The 18,979-nt window shown below is 42.1% G+C and overlaps 1 protein-coding gene across 1 annotated transcript in view; it reads right to left on the bottom strand.

Moving 5' to 3' along the window:
• Nucleotides 1-18,979, bottom strand: part of LOC106850342 (contactin-3-like) — a 97,322-nt gene that overhangs the window by 43,722 nt on the left and 34,621 nt on the right. The window contains exon 3 of the mRNA XM_088171248.1: nt 7,043-7,138. Within this exon, the coding sequence (XP_088027374.1) occupies nt 7,043-7,138 (96 nt within the window). The remainder of the gene's footprint in view (nt 1-7,042; nt 7,139-18,979) is intronic.

The raw sequence follows: 18,979 nt of genomic DNA, 5'->3' as shown, positions 1-18,979 counted from the left end.
TGGCAGCATTTTGGCAATGAAAAAGCATTTTAGAGTATTATTTGAGATAAACTGTACATAATTTCAAGGGTTTAGGGTGTATTCTTGTACACATTCAATGCCCAGAAATTAAAAAAAATGTCCTAGGTATGTCCAGCTGGGAAAAACAAACCAAACCAAAGCTCAGACTGCATTTCCAAGGGGGATCCTGGGCTGTTGGCATTCAAACAATTCTATCACTGATAATGAAAAAGTCTTTAGCTCCAGTCACACTTGAGAGAACAAACTGGGTTGGTATTTACTTTTCCTTCATGTTCTCCATATAAAAATAATGACAAATTACAAAACCTCTATAGCAGGGCTTGAATTGTGGCCTCCAGGAGTGATGTGAGGCAGTGAGGTCTGCTTAAAATAGGTGCAGTGCTCTCCCAACCATTGAAATTTCACCTGAACTCTGCAGAAGAACTCTTTTGGCTGAATTTTTTGTTTACACAAAATGCAAACTGCGTGATGAGAATGCAAGCCCAGCTACAAAAAGTGAAGAATCCCCAGAAATTAATTTTATTTCAGAGTATAATGGCAACACTCTGATTTGAAACTAATGCATAACATTAATTGTTTTGGCATAAAAGGAGAATTATTTGATAGCTAAAATATACCAGATCAATTTTCAGCCTGCTGTGCAGGTCATCAGGCATGCAACTTGTGTGTAGTGAACAGCCCAGAACAATGAGAGCACTGAGACACACACACACAGTATCTTGAAATTCCAATCTACTCATTTAATGAGAATATTGAAATGTTTCAGCTGAAGTTGCAAGGCTCCTACTTCAGGCTAAAACCCGATTTTCGTTTTTGAATGAAACAGGGTAAGAGTCCACTTGTTTTTTGATTTTGGAATGAGCTTTAGTTTGATGCAAAAACAGATGTAATTCTTCAAAAAGACTAAACTGTGTTTTTTTTCTGCTGTCCTCACAGCCAGAGCACTGGCCAAGAGGTAATGCTCACCATGATCTGTCACACAGAGATGTCAAAGAGCCACTAAAGGCCCCTTGTGCCCTACGCTTAATAATTCCTGGAGCTTTCCTAAATCATTCAAAGCAGCATCACAAGCAAGGCTCACCATTGTCATGAAAGCACCAACATTTCCAAGCTCATCCTTGGCCCACAGACGTTCCAGAGTGGCTGCTGATTTCTTTATGAACACCAAACCCCTCCTGTAAGTCCAACTGCAAAGAGCACAGCCCCTGGAGAAGGGCTCAGCAGCCCAGGGACCATTAGCCAGGAGCAGCTTTTCATCCCAAAGTCTGGCAGCTCAAACACCCCTCGGTGCTCCCAAGGAAGCCCAGATGTTAATGAGAGCCCGACAGAAAAGCCCTGCTGCCCTTGGCTCCCAGTGCTGAATAAAAATCCCCATTTCACTTCCCCTGGAGCTGTGCAGGGGATGGATTGGCTGCTCTTCATCACATTCCTGCACTAATTGCTCCAGACTCGCTGTGTCATTGCACCAGTGCTGGCTCTGAGCACCCTGCTCCCACTCTGGAAGCAGCAGAAAAGTAAGAAAGTGCTTTAGGAAGCAATATGTAAATACATCCCCATTAGCCATATCCATTTCAAGTGACAAATTGTTCTTTTAATCACCTCCCTACAACTTTACATTTAATTGCTGAGAGCGTTTCCAGAACTCTGTTGTGCTTTTTCAATAGCTGGAAGGATTTTAAATTGCTTCCTGCCTATAATAATTTTGAGGATAAAAAAGGCAATAGTTTAGTTTATTGCTGAACTAAAATAAATCTGATTTCTTGTGAATGTTAAATATTAGGGACATAAACCAAGGAAAACTAATGGAAATACCCAGGAGTTCAGTTTTCAAAGTAAAGCACCAATATTTATATGTGGAAGCAGTAATTAGTGACACTTTCATTTGGTACTCTTGCAGTCTTTTAGGAGAAGGTACTTGATAAAACCCTTGTGAAAAACAAAAATTCCTTTCAGCACTCTTGTTCCGAGTGCTGGGATCAGCTGGGACTGCAGCCACCTCCCTCCTCCTAATCAATTACCCTGCTTCCCCAGAAAAATCCAAATATTTTAGTAGAGAAGAAAATAAAGAGCTGGAGGAGAAATACCCCACAGTCACAATTTAGGGATAAAAATAAACTTTGTGGAGAGCCAAATGCATTTATTGTCTCCAAATTTTCTCCTCTTTTCCCTAAGGCATAACTGAGATACTTGGGACTGGGTAAGTTTCAACCTGAATTTTTTGTCTTGCAGTTTCTTTTTTCCTGATCTGCTTCTCCCTTTTTCTTTCCATCCACCCCATTTTTCCAAGAGATACCCCACAATGGAACATGGGGTTAAAGAGTTTTGTAAGATTTTGGGATAAGAAACTGCTAAAATCTTCTTAGGTCACTTATCCATCTCTGTGTCAGCTTAAAAATAGGCATTATAAAGCAACTGAAGATGGTGCACAGATATATAATAAGATATATTAATTTCAGCCTGGATTACCTCAGCCACATAAACACAGGTTTATCAAAAGGAAAAAGTGCTTCAGGAAGAGTGCATTTGACAAAGTGCATAGCAAGTGTCTCTGCAGCACTGCTTTGGTCCTGGTGGTGAAAATAATGCCCTGGCAGACAGAAATCACTGGAAGATGCAGCTGAGCACGTGTATTATTTCCCTTCACATGGACAAACAGAGGTGTCTCTCAGGTACCATTTGATTTCAAACTGTCAGCTGAAATTTGTGCAGATGATGATGACGACACCAGCAGGACTATTGAAAAATATGTTTTTAAATAAAAATGCCATTTCTCCTTGGCAGGTTGAAACAGCACAGGAACACTATGGAGCTGTTTTTAAGGAGAGTGCCCTTACAATATTCAAGGTACCACTCTCCTTAAAATACATTTTTGTGCAAGAAGCTGCAAGTGTGATTTATTGCTGGTGGCCAGACGTGTGTCATCCATAGACTGCAGTGAAAGCAAATGTGCAAAACCAGGATGGTGAAAGGGGATTTTAGATGGGATATTAGGAAGAAATCCTTGCCTGGGAGGGTTCTGAGGCCCTGGCACAGCTGTGGCTGCTCCTGGATCCCTGGCAGTGCCCAAGGCCAGGCTGGACATTGGGATTTGGAGCAGCAGGGACAGTGGGAGGTGTCCCTGCCATGGCTGGGGTGGAATCAGATCTTTAAGGTCTCTTCCAACCCAAGCCTTCCCACAAATCTCTGATGTGCAGCAGAAAAGAAATAATATCCTGGAGTTGTACCTATTTACCTTTGCTTTGCTTTAAAGGTAAACAAAATGTTTCCAAAACCCAAATACGTAAAATTAATTCAACTTAGAGTTCCCTGAAAAACAGCACGTTGCTGTTCAAGAGCTGCAGAAGAGAAGCAATCAAAGCATCCAAATATTTCTGGCATCTGAGACTCTTGCCATGCCATGCTGTCCACGAAGCAGAGCCCTGCTGGAACTTGCAGGTCTCCAAATGGCAATACAAGAGAGACACGAGCAGAAATTTGCAAGTCTAAACACTCGTTTGGAACAGACATGCCATTATTCAGTGAAGGATTTGTCACAGCAAACACTGAGCAATAAATTGGGATCTATTTTTCCATGATCTAATATTATTTCCTATCAGCATGTCACAACTCTGACACAATATGCTGTGAGCTGAATTGATCCCTGCCCTTCAGATCCAGCCTCATTTATGGATTAAACCTACATTTATCAGGGAGTTATATGAAGAGGGAGGACAAACATCCTTGCTGCTTTATCCATGCAGGAACATCCCTGCCATACTGCAGGAAATAGGAACACAGAGCACACAAGGCTCTTTATTAGGAATAAAGCAGAATTTCCTTGCAATTTCCAAGCAACAGCTCATCAGCTCCACAAAATTCTTGTTATTTATTTAAGTTCTCCTGGGTTATGGTCCTATTGCCCATAGGAATAATGCAGCAGGAAGTACACCACTGTAAAACTAATATCTAAAACTATAACTAAAATTTGTTGAAACATTCAAATAACCATCAAGCAAATCTTCACTTCTACCATTAAAAATCATCTTTTTCTCTGTGTATAAAGCAGCTTTACACCACCCCAGACAACACAAAAGGACTATGCCTCATTGCTTCCTCCTCTCTCAAAGAGCAGAAATACCTCATAAATCCAAAATCAATGTCAGATGAGGAAAACTGTACTAAACAAATATAAATCAGAGTATATAGGAACAGCAATAACAGCTGAAGACAAGCTACACAATAATCACAATTCAGTACAGTAGTAACAGGAGGTAAAACCCTACAGGAACTCAGATTTGCTTTACTGAGGGCTTTGTCACTCGTTAGATACCAATTTTGGAACAAAATCAATAGCAGAGAAAAATCATTTTTAGATCTCCATATGTCTAGCTTTTCTCATTCTTGGCAGAATGGGCAAAAATTAGCATCACATGAATGTTTCTTAACCAGCTGCACATTAACTGTGTCCAACATCAAGTTTGGGATATTGAGATGTTTGTTGGATTGACAGCCCCTTAAAATCATTCAAGTCAGAACAGTAACACAGTAAAAAGTCAAAATAGCTGTAGAGATTCCAGTGCAATTTAAAGGTTGTAACAACTGGAAAAATAGCAGGAGAGCTACACAAATAATTTTTTTATGTTATCTCACCTTTGGGTGAGATGATTTACTGATTTTTGGTGGCAAAAAAGGGGGTATTTTAACAGGTTCCCTGTAACAGAATTCCAAGATCCAGAAGTATGACCATGCAGAACAATGACAGATGACAATCTTAATTATCCAAACATCACTGATCAGTTATGATACAACTTAGAGCATTTCACATAAAATCAGCCTGGATCAGGAAAATATTTTTTGGGGGAAAGGTCTTCACACTCAAAGCCAGTCATCTACCAAATCTTCCACTCAGTAAATCCCAAACAAAGCTGCTAAAAAAAGGAATTTTATTTAATTTCCAGAAAGGGGAAATGTTGTAGCTCTCAGGAAAGTATTGGAGTGGTCTGTGATTGGTAAATGGAGTTTCACTGTTGGTTTAAGGCTGGATGTCCACACCCCAGTGGAGCTGGAACTGCACACTCAAAAGGACAAAACCACTGCTAACTGCAGGAATAATTTGCTCCCCATTGAAAAGGGACATTCATATGACTCATGTAAATATCTGAGCCTAAGATAAGCAAGGAAAAAAAAAAGTGATAAATTGTAGAAGAGAAGCAATTTTCTTTTCCCATAATTTTCTTTTCCCATACTATGAGCTAGGGATGAACATTGGTTTCTATTGTAACTGGGATGCTGTACATGGAGGAATAATCACTATTTAATCAAGTCTCTTCTTGCAAACTCCTTACAGAGAATGCAAGAAATAAGTGCAATTAAGTTAGCAAGATCTCAGAAACTGCACAACACGCCAGAAAACAAAAGCAGAGTATTTTGGGGGCTACAGGGGGAGAGGAAACAAGCTGGTGGAGAAGGTTTTTAGAATTACTATGGTGTGGAATTCTTTGATAGCTCAGTGCAATAAATACAGACTCAAAGTAAAATAAAAAAAAAGTCAGATCACTGACCTGCAAAGGGCTGAACTCCCCTCAGGCCAGGTCAGCTGGTCCTAAACCATCCCTGCTCTTTCTTCCTAACAAACCACTTCTGCTTCCTGGCTGGATGTTCCATCCCAGACTTCCTGCCCTGCATCCCACCCTGCCAGGGGCACTGAGTGTTTAAGCTTTATTTCAGTGAAAAGAGGGGAAGGATTTTTTTCCACCTTGCTCCATGTCTCCTAAAAACCCTAAGAGTTAATCCTCCAACTCACAGCCAGATTCAAGGATCTGAAATAATTCTGGTACCAGTTCTCAGCCCCATCTGGTAATTCTGGGAGCACTCAGCTCTGTTTTTTTTTCATGACTACCACAATTAGTGTGAGGGTGTCAATCATCTCCCATCTGCTGGCTGCAAGGGGAATTCTCACCTCTTCCAACCACTCTTCCCAGCACACCATGAGCACGTCTGGCATCACCTCCTGCTCCACACCTCAAACCCAAACCTTGCCAGCAGCGCTGCCTCAGCTTGGCCATCACCTCTGGGTGTAAACCCACACACAGGACACAGCTGTAGGAACAGCTGGGGCAGTCCAGACTTTGGACTGCATCTAGAAGGAAAATTTAATCATTCTAATTCTAATAGATAGCTGGGAGAATGACCCGTTTTCTCAGCTGCTGAAAGACAAAGCTGTTTTAAGGCTATAAAGATGATTTAAGAGTATGTATCAGTTTAGAGGGGAAAAAATTCTGCAAGCTCAGACAGTTGTAAAATTGCCACTTTATGGCTGTGTCTGCTTGGACTCTGCCAAATTTATGAGGCCACAACGCCCATATTATTGAATATAATGTCTAGCTTCTATTACCTTGTCTTTGCAATCAAATCTAATGTTTAACATCACAGCCCTTCAATAATGACATTATATCAATTAAAAACAATAAAACCAGTTCCTTTCAGATATTACTTGAGGCTCAATAGCAATTAGTCAAAGACTGAAGATGCAGAATGAGGGATGAAATGTACTTGCAACTTTTGGTCCACCAAGAATCCATATATCCACTTTTCTCACCCCCTGAGTGCAGCAGTGGTTTCAATTACACAGCACCATTCCATCCCACCAAAGAATGTCTTGATTGCAAGAACACAGGCAGACCCCAGCAGTGTCAAAGACAAGCATCTCTGCAATTCTCTGCTCACAGGGAAAGCTGGATTCATCGAGGCTCAGCAATTGTGAAATTGGGCAGAATGTAACTCCAGCAGATACTCCATTAATTACAGGAAATCCCATAAAAATCAGACACATTAAGTGCACAGAAATTACTAGGAACCAGAAAGGCATTTCCAGATAGAAGTAAATCCTCTTTAAACGCTTCCCTCCTCCCTCCTTTGTTTTTACCTTTCCCCCTCCATTTACTTCAGAACCCAGATTCTGTTGTCACTCTGCCTTTTAGCATTTCCAGGGATGTTGCCCGGCCCCAGCAGCCCCCAGGACCCCCTTCCCTGACCCCCTTACCTCCTGCCCGGGGCGGGGTCCCACAGAGCAGCACGACCCCCTGGCCCTCCCGCACCGACACCGCGCTCCTCATCTTCGTCCTGGAGCTCTCCACATCTGCCAGGGGAACACAGGGGCGTCAGACACGAGAAATCAGCAACACCAGCCAGCACCATGTCAGGAGACACCAAGGGACAGCAGAAACCCAGCAGACCCTCTGAAATCCTGACCTCCCATCAGCTGAGCCCGGCACATTCAGTGCAGAAGAGGCTGCTGGGCACAAGGGAGGGTGACAGAATTAGGGATGAAGGGAATTAATTCTGCAGTGAGGTAATTCAGCAAATCCTGTGGCTAATTTTGTTCTTATGCCTGGCTTCTGACTTTGATAACCAAAATGGAGCCAGTGATTTAAGAACAGGTCTTTAAGCCACTGCTTCTTTGCAAATGAAGGCTATGATGAACAAAGCATTGAGATCCTACTAAGGTCCCCTGTCCAATGTAAAATAACATTACTAACAGCTGTTCAGAAAACAGATATGGATCTTTCCCAAGAGAAAGGAACCTCCTGGACCATATCCCTGCAGGAGAATCCCCTGGAGCATCACTAAGGCAGAGCTTTGCACCTCGGAGTGCTGACCCAGTGCTCTGCTCTGACTGGCCTCGGCTCTCTGGGATTATTTTAGGCTGTGTCAGGATCACAGGACACCCCGAGGGATAAGGGATCCACAAGGATTATTGAGTCCATCTCCTGGCCTTGCACAGGACACCCCAAAAATCACACATGGCATTGTCCACCACTTCTTGGGGGGAAGCAAATGCTTCAGTTTCCATAAATGTAAATATTTTATCATGAATTTATATTGGCTTTCCCTCTACCTGGTGAGTCAAGACCCAAGAAAGTTGGGCCTCATTATATCCTTAAACTAAGTGAAAGACAACATGTAATACAAACCAAGTTGAAGTCCTACACTGACAAAGGCTTTTCCATAAATAAACCGTATATTTTTCCATAACAGAACAAAAGACAATTAAAAAAAAATTGTTTATAACCTTGTATAGGATACTAAAGTAACACAGTCTTTAAATAAGGCTGTCTTTATAACCAAGCATAATAGGAGCAGTGAGTTGACCAACAGTAGCTATTTCCCCAAAATATAATGGTTTTTATTACTGCAAAGCAACAGCTGTTACAGTGAGAACACTGAATAAGAGCGATTAGAATTTCAATACTTCCTTTAAAAAATGCTGCAGTAAGACAGTGTTGTACAATCCTTTGTTAGTGCCCATAAAGTTCACAGGAATGTTTCTCAGAAGGGCTGTTTTCAACTTCCCAAGTGAATTTCATGCAGGTATCCTCAGAATAAACTCAGGTCCTTTTGCTGGACATGATGTAGATGTCACACACAACCCCAGCCAAACTGATTTCACTCAGGGATCAAAACAGAACAGCCTTAAATTATTGTTTCAGGCCTTTCATGCATCTTGCTCTTTCCCCCATAACATTATACATCCATCACCTGCCCCAACACCATTGCCCAGAGCCACGGAAGGAAGAACCAGGAGCTGACAGCACCTCAGAGAACACACACTGCTCTGTATCAGGATGAATCACACCAAAAGAATTAGTATTTTACATAAAAATTAATTTAGACCACATTTTTCCCTCTTACATCACAACCATCACAAGTCACAAATCTTAAATAATACAATTTCCATAACTGAAATGGATTTTTAAGCCCATGTGTTCATTTATTGCAACTACAGACCTTCAGAACTCTCCTTGTCTTTGTGTTGTCCAACAAATCATAAGGGCAGGATGGGATTGGGCTGGGAGCACCTTGGGAAGGGATGTGGGACATGGAGGATTGGGAAGTCAATTATCCCAGAGGGACCCCCACAGGACCCACCACAGCTCTGCACTTTGAGCTGCTGCAATGTTGTAAAAATTGGAATTATTCATCACTAATGGCAGGTGAAGACTGTTGCCACAGAAAACCAGTTTCTGGGGAAACAAGAAGCAACGCCTATCCATCCAAAAATGGAGAATATGAGCCATGCTACAATAAAAGAATAATTCCCCACAAATGAGCAGGAAGTTCCCCATCCCACCTTGCAGAGCAGCTCAGGTACCAGACTCACCTCACAGCTGCCAAAATACCATCCCTTCATTTCTCTGCAAACTCCTGCATTCTCTTGTGGGGCAAGGCTTTGAGCATAATGAAAAATGCAACATGCAGAACAGGAGCAGGGCTCTTTACCAGCATTACACAGCAAATTCCCAGTCTCTGACCTCGGAGGGCACTGGCTGCTGCTCAACACGATGCTGCTCTCATTTTCAGGTGTTTCTGCAGCAGGTTCAGAGGACTGAAGGTCAAATCCAGGCATGTTTGGAAGTGTATCAAGAGTGATTGTTTATCCTTGAGCTGCTTTGTTAGGTTTTTGTTTGATTTTTTAATAAAGCTGCTATCCCAAGCACAATAACACCAGGGAGGAGAGCTGTATCTCCTAACAAAACTTATTATTACATGAACTCATTGGGAAGGGACATTCAGTCCTCAGGGTAAATAAAATACCTTAAAAGGTGGACTAATAATGGCAAAGCTTGTTTATTTTTATAGATTGAGCTGTATCCCTGAAATCAGAGGCTCTTATCCTACTGAAATGTCTCAGTAGATAAAATAGAACTGCAAACAAAGAACAGAGATCAGGACAGAAGGTGGTTTTGAGGAGAGGTGAGTCAGAACAGGACTCTCTTTTCATCAGCCATAGGATGACAATATCTCATTGTTCAGTGAAAGAATAGGCCAGAAACACATGAAGTATTTCTGCATTTTATCTGCTGGACTAAGGGCTGGTTTATTCATCAGCAGATTTTTAAAACTCTCTCAATCTGGTCACCAAACTGAAATGCTTTCATTAGTTTCTCTTGCCTTAATCTTTTCACTTCTTCTTTGCATTTATTACACCTCACTTTTAATCTCCTTTCATCTGAAATGCAACTATTCATGGAAAAAATTAACAATTTAATTACTTAACCCTACCAGGCAAAGGCTCTAATCGTGCCACTGAAAATATTTTGGTAAAAATGTTACAAAAATCCTGACTACAAGGGAAAAAAAATCCAACATAAAACCAGCTAGAAGTGTAATTTGCAAATTAAATGCTTTTATTGCCTGTTTATAGTTTGCCATATAGAAGGAAGTTTAAAATTAGCAACTGAGGCTTTCTGACTCCTGAAACAGCATTTTCTTCTCCTTTCCCCTGCTAATACATGCATTTGCCTCATTGCTTTAGTACCAAGTCCATAAAGTTGTACCAAGTGAAATGCACACACCATTGCCATAAAACAGAGAAAAAAACCCAAAATTCAGCTTTGCTGAGAAGTCTTTGATTTTGCCCAAAATGTGAACAGCAAAACGAGTTCCTGCCCGTACAAAAAGGATGTGAAAACTGCATATTCCACTGGGTTCTCTCCTTTTGTTGAGTAAGCCAAGTTTTCAGTCTCAAGCATTGAGGCAAAGTCGCTGAGAAAGATTCCGAATTGTGGAGTGACAGAAATGTGAGCATCAAACCTGTAACAGCTGCACCTGAACGCTCCTGTGATTCTCAGGACAATTAAAAGACACGGACTTGTGGCTTCATCAGGGGAAAACACGACCTGGAGCGTGTCTGTAAGGTAAACGAGCCTGAAAACAGTGACGTTTTTATAAAAGAATAAATCAGAAGTCATCTGCAGAGCAAAGTCACTGCGAGCACCTCCAGATGTTGCTGTTGTGTGATCTCGTGTAATCAAGAAGGGATGGGGCAAGATCACATCAAACACCAGAGCCTTGCTTTGAAAAGACACAGAACATCGGGCCATGAAAAATTCACAGCGTTTCTGATGACAAAGCTGCTCCACACACACAACTGCTGGCGTGTGGCAATGCTGAGTTATGTTGTATTTTGTCAAGAAACCTCTGTGATATTTCACCCCCCCAGACACCAATTCTGTACACAGGGACTTTGTATGATTTGCAGGCACTGCTAGAACTTACACCAAATCCTATTTATTTTTTTAAGTAACGCACAGAACACATTCACTGAGAGGAGCAGGGTTCAGTTTTCCATATATTTTTTTTTTTTTTAAATTCAGATTTCCAACTCCAAGTCCAGCAACACCCAAGCATCTCCTCATTGTATCAAGTTTGTATCAACTGCTCTTTATTGTCAACACATGTTTATCAGCAATTCTACCATGTTTTGAAAACTGCAGAGCAAGGATTTAAACTCTACAAACGTAATTGTCCCTTAATAGCCATGAAAATATTTATTGCATTGCTGCATCAGACCCACTGTTATTCAAAGGAGCAGAACTTGTTAAATATACTTTAGGTATAATTCTGTGTTGGTAGGATGTTCAAGTGCCTAAATGAGTCAGACAACCAAACCTAAGCTGTTTTCTTGAGTGGGTAATTCTGCAGTGGGGATTCTGTTTGATGTCAGCCCATAATGAAGCACTAATTCACAGCCCACTCGCCCTGGTAAAAGTCACATTATTAAAAAGATGGGAAATTCCACTCTCTCAGCTCTTGAGGGCAAATAACAGCCTCAGCATGTTGTAATAGCTATGTTGGTAATGAGAACTGCTGGAGAAAACAGAGTAACACCAATTTGTTTCTTTAAAAAGAAAAAAAAAACTACAAACAACAGCAAAACCAAACAACCTTCACCACCAGCCCCTAACTCACATCTGTGAGTGAACAAACCTTCCTCCCACCACCCTACACCCCAAAATTTCCTATACCATGGCATTGCTGTGGCCACGAATTTTGTATTTCTTTAGACAGGTACCCAAAACTGAAATATACACTTTGCATAAATAATTTCCACCAGGATATTTGGGATAAACTGCCTGTTAACCCCAATGCACTGCCTTGAAAAACACAAACCAGGGCTGCAGGTGAGCCAGTGAAAAACCTTCTGCTGCCTTCCCTAGGCCTGGAAAATCACAGCAAGGGATGAGACCAAAAATTATCTCTGTAATCGATTTCTGCTGGGCAGAGAGAGAGGAATAAAAATATGAACAGTGCAGGAGTGGAATTACTCAAAGCAGGCAGGGTGGGGGTGATTTGTCACTCGAGGAGAGATCCAGAGGCTGCTGGTGCTACAGGGAAATCACAGAATTCCACACCAACCTCTCCAAAATCCCTTTCTGTTTTGCTACATGGCTGAACTTGCATTTTCTGCCCTGAAAGCTCCACAACAGGGCAAGCAAAACAACCTCCCCACCCTTCGAGGCTCGTTTCACACCCAAAATTCTGCTCAAGACAACTTGAGAGTTTGAAATATTGCCCCCCTCTCTGCTCACATCAGTCCCACCAGCAGAGCCCATCTGAGTGTTTGTGCACCCATGGAAATATTGCCAATAAAATGCAGCAAACCTCAATGCAGAACAGAGCCTGCAGGTTGTTTCCATCCCAGGAAATGCTGAATATCTCACATGTGAGTCCTGCTGGGATGAGCAGCCAGCCAACAGCAGCAAAAACACCTCACAAATCCCTGAAACTCTTCCCTTCAATCAACTCGAGGTGCAGGAATATATGAAACAGGAGAACCAATTAAAAGAGAATAATTCAAAAGTCTGTGTTATATAAACACGAAAAAAAAAATAGGAAAAGCTAAAAAATAAATTGGCACAGATGTGTCAGAGTGTGGTGAGCAGGAGATGCCAGCATGGGAAGAGGTGGAAGAGTTTTCAGTAATGAGGGGGGAAATGGACAGAAATGGATGAGGTGATTTGTGGGCTCTGAGGAACTGAAGGAAAGGACCAGAGACAGCCGAGATTAAAAAAAAAAAAAAAAAAAAAAAAAAAAAAAAAAAAAAGCAGTAAAAGAATATTAATAGCACAAAAGTTGAGTCAACATCTGATAAGCAGGGAGTGTTTCTTTTTAAAAACATGCTTTGCACTGGCAAAAATGCACTGAAAGAACTGGAAAAAAACCAAACCAAATCCTAACAGCGTTAGGAAGGAAATTCATGTTTTGAAAGGAAAATGTTCTCCAATAGGTATTTCCAAAAATATGCCTTTCACAAATTCTTATTATCTGGGAATTACCACTCAACTCCAGGCAAACACAGCACTGAACAAAGCAATTCAAGCAATTTGAGAAGTATCTCAGGAGGGAAGGATGTTTGCTCAAGGAAATTATCCTACAGTCGACTTCTCAGATGCAACACAGATTTTTTTTTCCCCCTAACACTTTCCCAAAACAAACCCTAAGAACATCCTGACAGGCTACTAAGCACCAGCCCTCATAACCACAGAGCAGGTTTAGTGCTGAGGAACACCAGGCTATTCACATTTCAATAGTTAAACAGATGGCTAAAGCCCTGCCAGATCTAGCTCTAATTATGTGAAGGTTTGTTTATTTATTAAATATGCAGCAGTGTTCCCAAAAAGCCTTTCCTCAATAAATAAATCAATGAAAGCCATCCTACAACAGCTCAGTTTTAAAGCACTGGGACCATGCTGATGACAGTGGGATTTTTTTTTTTTCCTGCCATGACTTCAGTTCTTTTATGCTTCCAGAAATGCCACCTTTCCACAGAGAAATGGAGAGATTCTGCCCCATTTATTACAGAATATTTCGTCACCAGAAAGGATTCCTGGGCTCAGAGTAACCTGGATCTGCCATTTCCTCACCTCTCAAGGTGTGCAGCACCTGGCACAGATGCCAGCTTTGACTGGGGCCAGCAGAGACGTGACAGTGACAAAGAACAGACACAGCAGATGGAGAAGTGTCCTGCCCACAGATGTCCGACCCCAGCTGCTCTCCACACCTCCAAACCACCAACTTGTGAGTCAGCACAAAAATCCAATGTTCAAAGGCCTCCCAAAGAGCTGTGCTCTCATCCAAATGGGTGGCCTTACCCGGGCTGAGCAAAATAATACGAAATATTTTGTTGTACGGGCAATGAAACAAATTATCTCCCCATTCATGACCTCCAGCAGTGAAATAATGTGCCAAGAATAAGAGATCCAACCTTTAACCCATTACTGACCCTGCCAGAATCACCCATGCCATTTTCTGTTCCAAAACCAGTTTGGTTTATTTCCAGTTCCAGCCACTGTTCAGTATTTTTAACTGGACATGTTAAACACTAATGGACTTCAATTTTTCATATTTTTTTTTTTATAATTCTCCAGTTTACTGGTTCTCAACCTCAGGTATGTTATGCCTCAACTCTTTAATAAAAGAAATCCAAGGGAACCTGGACATAACTGAATTCAATAACCCACTTGAAGTGAGTTGTAGAGAGGATAAGGTGCAAGGAGAGATTCATACTGTAACAAAAATAATATTTACGGAGGAATTTAGGAGAAACTAAAACTTAATTCTATTACTGAAGATGAAAAAGAGGCAGAAATAAAAGTAATTTTTGGAGCACATTTGCCTGGCTCATGCAGAGGAAGAACAGTTATTTCACTGTATTAACTGTTCACATCACAATTTGAAGGAAGAGGTGGGCGAATTTTCACATTTGACAATTAAAGTACCTCAGACTCAGTATCCTGACTGCAGCATTTGGGACTGACATTAATTGCTCCTGTGAAGTTCAAACCTACCATTTCTGAATCAGGGATATAATGTGCTCCACTCCAGGCCCAGCAGGATCCGAGTGAGCACCAAGATGTCACCACAGCATCAAACAGGTTCTGGGAAATTGCTGCAAACATTTCTGACTATAAATCTGTGGGGTTACTCGCTGGGATTAGGCTGCATTAACAGGCTCAGAAGGACAGCACAGATAAGAAAAATGATCTATTCCTGTCCCAGCACCATACAGCAACACTGAGGTTGTAGCTTAATGGATGTTCAGGAGAACATCAAAGCAAACCAGAAGAGATTTTCTTCACCTCCTTCACAGTAGCAAAAAGTGGCTAAAGCAGGTCTGGAGTTATTTCCTTACAGTACTCAGGGAACAGGAATGCAGGGAAAGGCATTTCTTACCCTGATGTCATTTGCAGCTGACAAGCAAAACTGGTATTTTCTGTGGCAGATAAGGCAGAAAAATTGAAAGAAACTCCATGTTACTGGGATGTGGACAGAAGAGATGTTTAAAACAATAATAATTTGCCAGGTTCACATAAAAAAATGCAAAAATGAAAATTAGAACTTTATCTCTAGGAGGCAGACCATGGAGGAGTCCATGAGGCAGAATCATTTCTTCAGTGCTGAAGATGAAAGCCAAATGATGAAGTTTCCCAATGAAGCCACATCTCCAACCTGTGCACAAGCACGAGCTGTTAATTAATTATTTAATGAAAAGCAGAAAACCTCTGCATAACCTATTCAGTACTGCACAAACACATTACTCCCCAGTCCCTAATAAAATTAAAAGAACACACTGAGGCTGCAAACTCAATTATTTGGAGGCAGAAAATACCAGAATTAAGGTTGCCTAAGACCACAGATATTGGCAGAGGAACAAACCAGAAGCCCCAGCAGTGAGATTTCAGCACCGAGGGCTGATGGTTCCCACCAGAGCCTCCTGCTATTAAAGCAGCCACTTTCCTGTCTCACCTGGAAACCTCTTCAGTGCTGATGAGTGTGTTTAATTAGTTTTCAAGAGCCTGAGTGCTCGGTGGAAGGTGTGAAGATATTCTTTACTCAGGGTGAGCTGCAGCAGGCGCTGAGCTCTGGCTCCGTGCTCCTCGTGGGATGTTTGGGGCAACCAGAGGAGCAGTGGCCACTTGTAGTTTCCCCAACATGCAGAGCTGGACCTGTGGCTGCTGTTCTACCGATGTGTAGCTGTGTAAACAACTTTTTCACACTTGTACCTGCCCCCAGCGGCTCCCAGCAGGCAGCAAAGGCTCCTTGGTGCGGGGTGAAGGGATTTGGGAGCAGCTCCAGGAGATGCTCAGAGCGGCTCTGTGCAGGATGCTCCCGCTGGCCTGACCATCACAAGGACAAAGCTCTCGATCCTGGTGGCATTTCTGAGGCAGGACAGACACAAAGACTGCAGCCAGACAAACTGAAGTCAGAATGACAGCCCCAGGTCAGTTACTGCAAAGTGGGGAAGGGCTAACACAAAGGTCACACAGTAAAACTGTGACACCAACACAGACATCTCCCAGCTCCTCAGGCCCTCTGAGCACAGGGACACAGCAATAACCTCTGGCAGAGCTCATTTCCTCCAGTCTAAGCACTGGAAGCACTGCCTTTCATCCCAGTGACAAGCCCAGCTGAGCAGCCCAACCAGGGTGACAAATTCCACCTGCTTGAAACCAAGCCCAAATTCCACTTGCTCTGCCACACATCCACTTCTGCCCCCTAAAATCACAGCAGCCTTTTCAGGACATGTGCTAGAGCTCCAGCCTGGTTACAAAACCTCCCTTTCAATATTAATCATTGCTCTGACCCAGATGTAATAGTGACATGTTTAAAACCCAATCAGTGTAATCCCCATGCAGATAACAAATCCCATGTTTTGCTTTGTGAAGGCAGGGACGATAATCGTTACAAAATTAAACAAAGAATAGATAACAAAACTGCATTTGGCCTGGCTCAGACTGAACTGGGATCTGCTGGAGGAAAAGCAGGAGACCCTTGCAAGCATGACTTGGAATAAATTAAATTCATTACACAAAGCATCTGTGGTAAGAATTCAGTACCTTGACCTGCTTGGTCACCTTCTACAGAGACAGATCAATGGCACTCAGGCATGGCACACAAGGACCCTGCTGTGCCCACGTGTCTGGCTTTCAGCTGGGAGCACAGCAGCCTTTTCCCAGCCCCTGGGATGTGAGAAACCCATCCCACCCTTGCCAAATACCAGAGCCTGGAAGGATGTTAAGGTCCCACAAGTTTAGATACAAAGCTCAGACCTGCAATCATGATTTTTTTTTTTTTCTTCACTAAAGAAGGATTTATTATGAGGCAAAAAGGTTTCTTGAAGAAATAAGATAGTAATTCCACTGAATCCCCCATCAGAAAAGATAGGAGAAAAATAAGGGATGGATAAGGTGCAGCTGGCTTAAAGAGATGCTGAAGTTACTTTTAAATGGATGCAAAAAAGAGATACACAAAAAGATGAAAGAGTAACTAAGAGCAGCATGTGTTATTAACAGCTGAAGTTATTAAATACTAAAGAGAAAAATGCTACATTTTGCTAACCAAAGCAGCATAAAAACTCTTCTGAAAAGAATCTGAAATAAAATCAGAAAGAGAGATGTAGTAAGAAATCAGAGGTTCAAAACCAGCTGAATGCAAAGGAGTGTTAGCAACAGATAAGGAAATGCAAAATACCACTGTTAACATCAGATTATTAAAAATCAAAAGCATCATATCACACACTCATTTGATACCCAGGGAAGCCTCTGGCAGATCACACACAAGAGTTCAGCAGATGAGAAGCTGTGGCAGTGCAGAACCAGCCCCTACACCCAACACATCACTGGCTCGTTTGATTTTTTAACTTAATTAGTGGGTAAAATAGCAGTGCCTACAGTAGAGGCAATCATTGCAATTCCAAGTCAGCAGATGACAGTGACAATGACAGTGAGTTCATCCAGGGAACCTGCACTCAGGGCCAGCATTCCTGCTGGGGCTGCAATTGATGTCCCCGGGCTCATTTCTGAGCATCCTCTCCCAGCTGCCATTCCCAAAATCAGCAATCACTGACCACAGGCTGCTCAGCTGACACTGCAGAAATCCCCCTCGAGCTGAGGGAGTGGCTGGGCCGGAATTTCTGGAATGGTACCACTTGTAAATGACAAATAGCCGTGGGCAAAACACTGCTTCAACTTCAGTGATTCCCACATGTCATTAATATTTAAACCTGGCTTAGCTTGTTTTGGGTAAAGAGGTTTTGACTCGGTTATTTCCATTTCAGGAAAACATCTGTGTAACATTTTTGTAAAAGGCTGTAGAAATAAAAAATGCTAAGGAAACAAATGAAGGCATTTGAAACACAAGTGGTAAAAGGAGCTTCTACCCAGCTGGTGAGTTCATGTTCCCAGGCTGCTCCATCCCCCAAAAGCCAGTCCAAACAGATTATCCAGAAGCACTCTATTTTTTTGCTCCTCTTGCAGCAAGAGAGCAAAAAGAAAATGCAGGGATCATCTAAGCACATTAACCTCCCTGGAAGAGAAGGGAATGAGACAAGATCTTCAGAGAATTGCATTCTGTCTGCCTCCACAGTAATGGCATTACACTTGAATGAAAGCAAAATTATGTGGAAGACTGTTAGTTTACTGAGGGGTCAAAGAGATGACAGCTGTGGCAGGAGGAGGCAAACCTTTAATATGCCATGATGGACCAATGTGCACATCCTTCAGTGGATGAATAAATGTGGCTGAACAAGGGATTACACCTGAGCAAGCAACAGCATAGATTAATAAATTCAGCATCAGACCATTCAACAACAGAGGCTGCAGGAGCGGAAAAAAAAAGCAACTCCTGAGAAATATCTGAGTTCTGCTACTCCATTCAGAGAAACAAATACAATCCCAGTGCTGCTGAGCAGAGTTTAATAGATTGAGACACGTACATAAGGAGAAAACCCCCAAAACACAGGGGGACCTCCAATCTTTTTGCTGGTATCTGAGCAGCAGGGTTCTGTGACAGATGCTCCATGTGCAGACTGATCCCCAGCCTAAGCCAAACTGCTCCTTGCAGGGTGATGTAATCCTCGGGAATATATCGTTAACTGCAATTTAATAAAAAGTCATGGGCTGAAAAAATGCAGTTTCATAAAAATAGAGAGAAGATGTCTCGCTGCACAGGGCTGAGAGAGGCAATAACAGGAAAATAAAATCAGGTACTGCATCTTTTCTCATAAGTACAGAGAATTTCCTTGGTTATTAAATGAGACTCCCCACAAGTCCCAGCCTGTGCTCTCTGTAACTACTCAGTGCCACACTGGATGAGAAACAAGACATAAATACATAATCAATACAAGAATAAAGACACA

This window comes from Sturnus vulgaris, chromosome 11 (assembly GCF_052056855.1).
Source record: "Sturnus vulgaris isolate bStuVul1 chromosome 11, bStuVul1.hap1, whole genome shotgun sequence".
Lineage (NCBI taxonomy): Eukaryota > Metazoa > Chordata > Aves > Passeriformes > Sturnidae > Sturnus > Sturnus vulgaris.
Note: the sequence above shows the minus strand (reverse complement) of the source record. Positions and strands in the feature narration are given on the sequence as shown.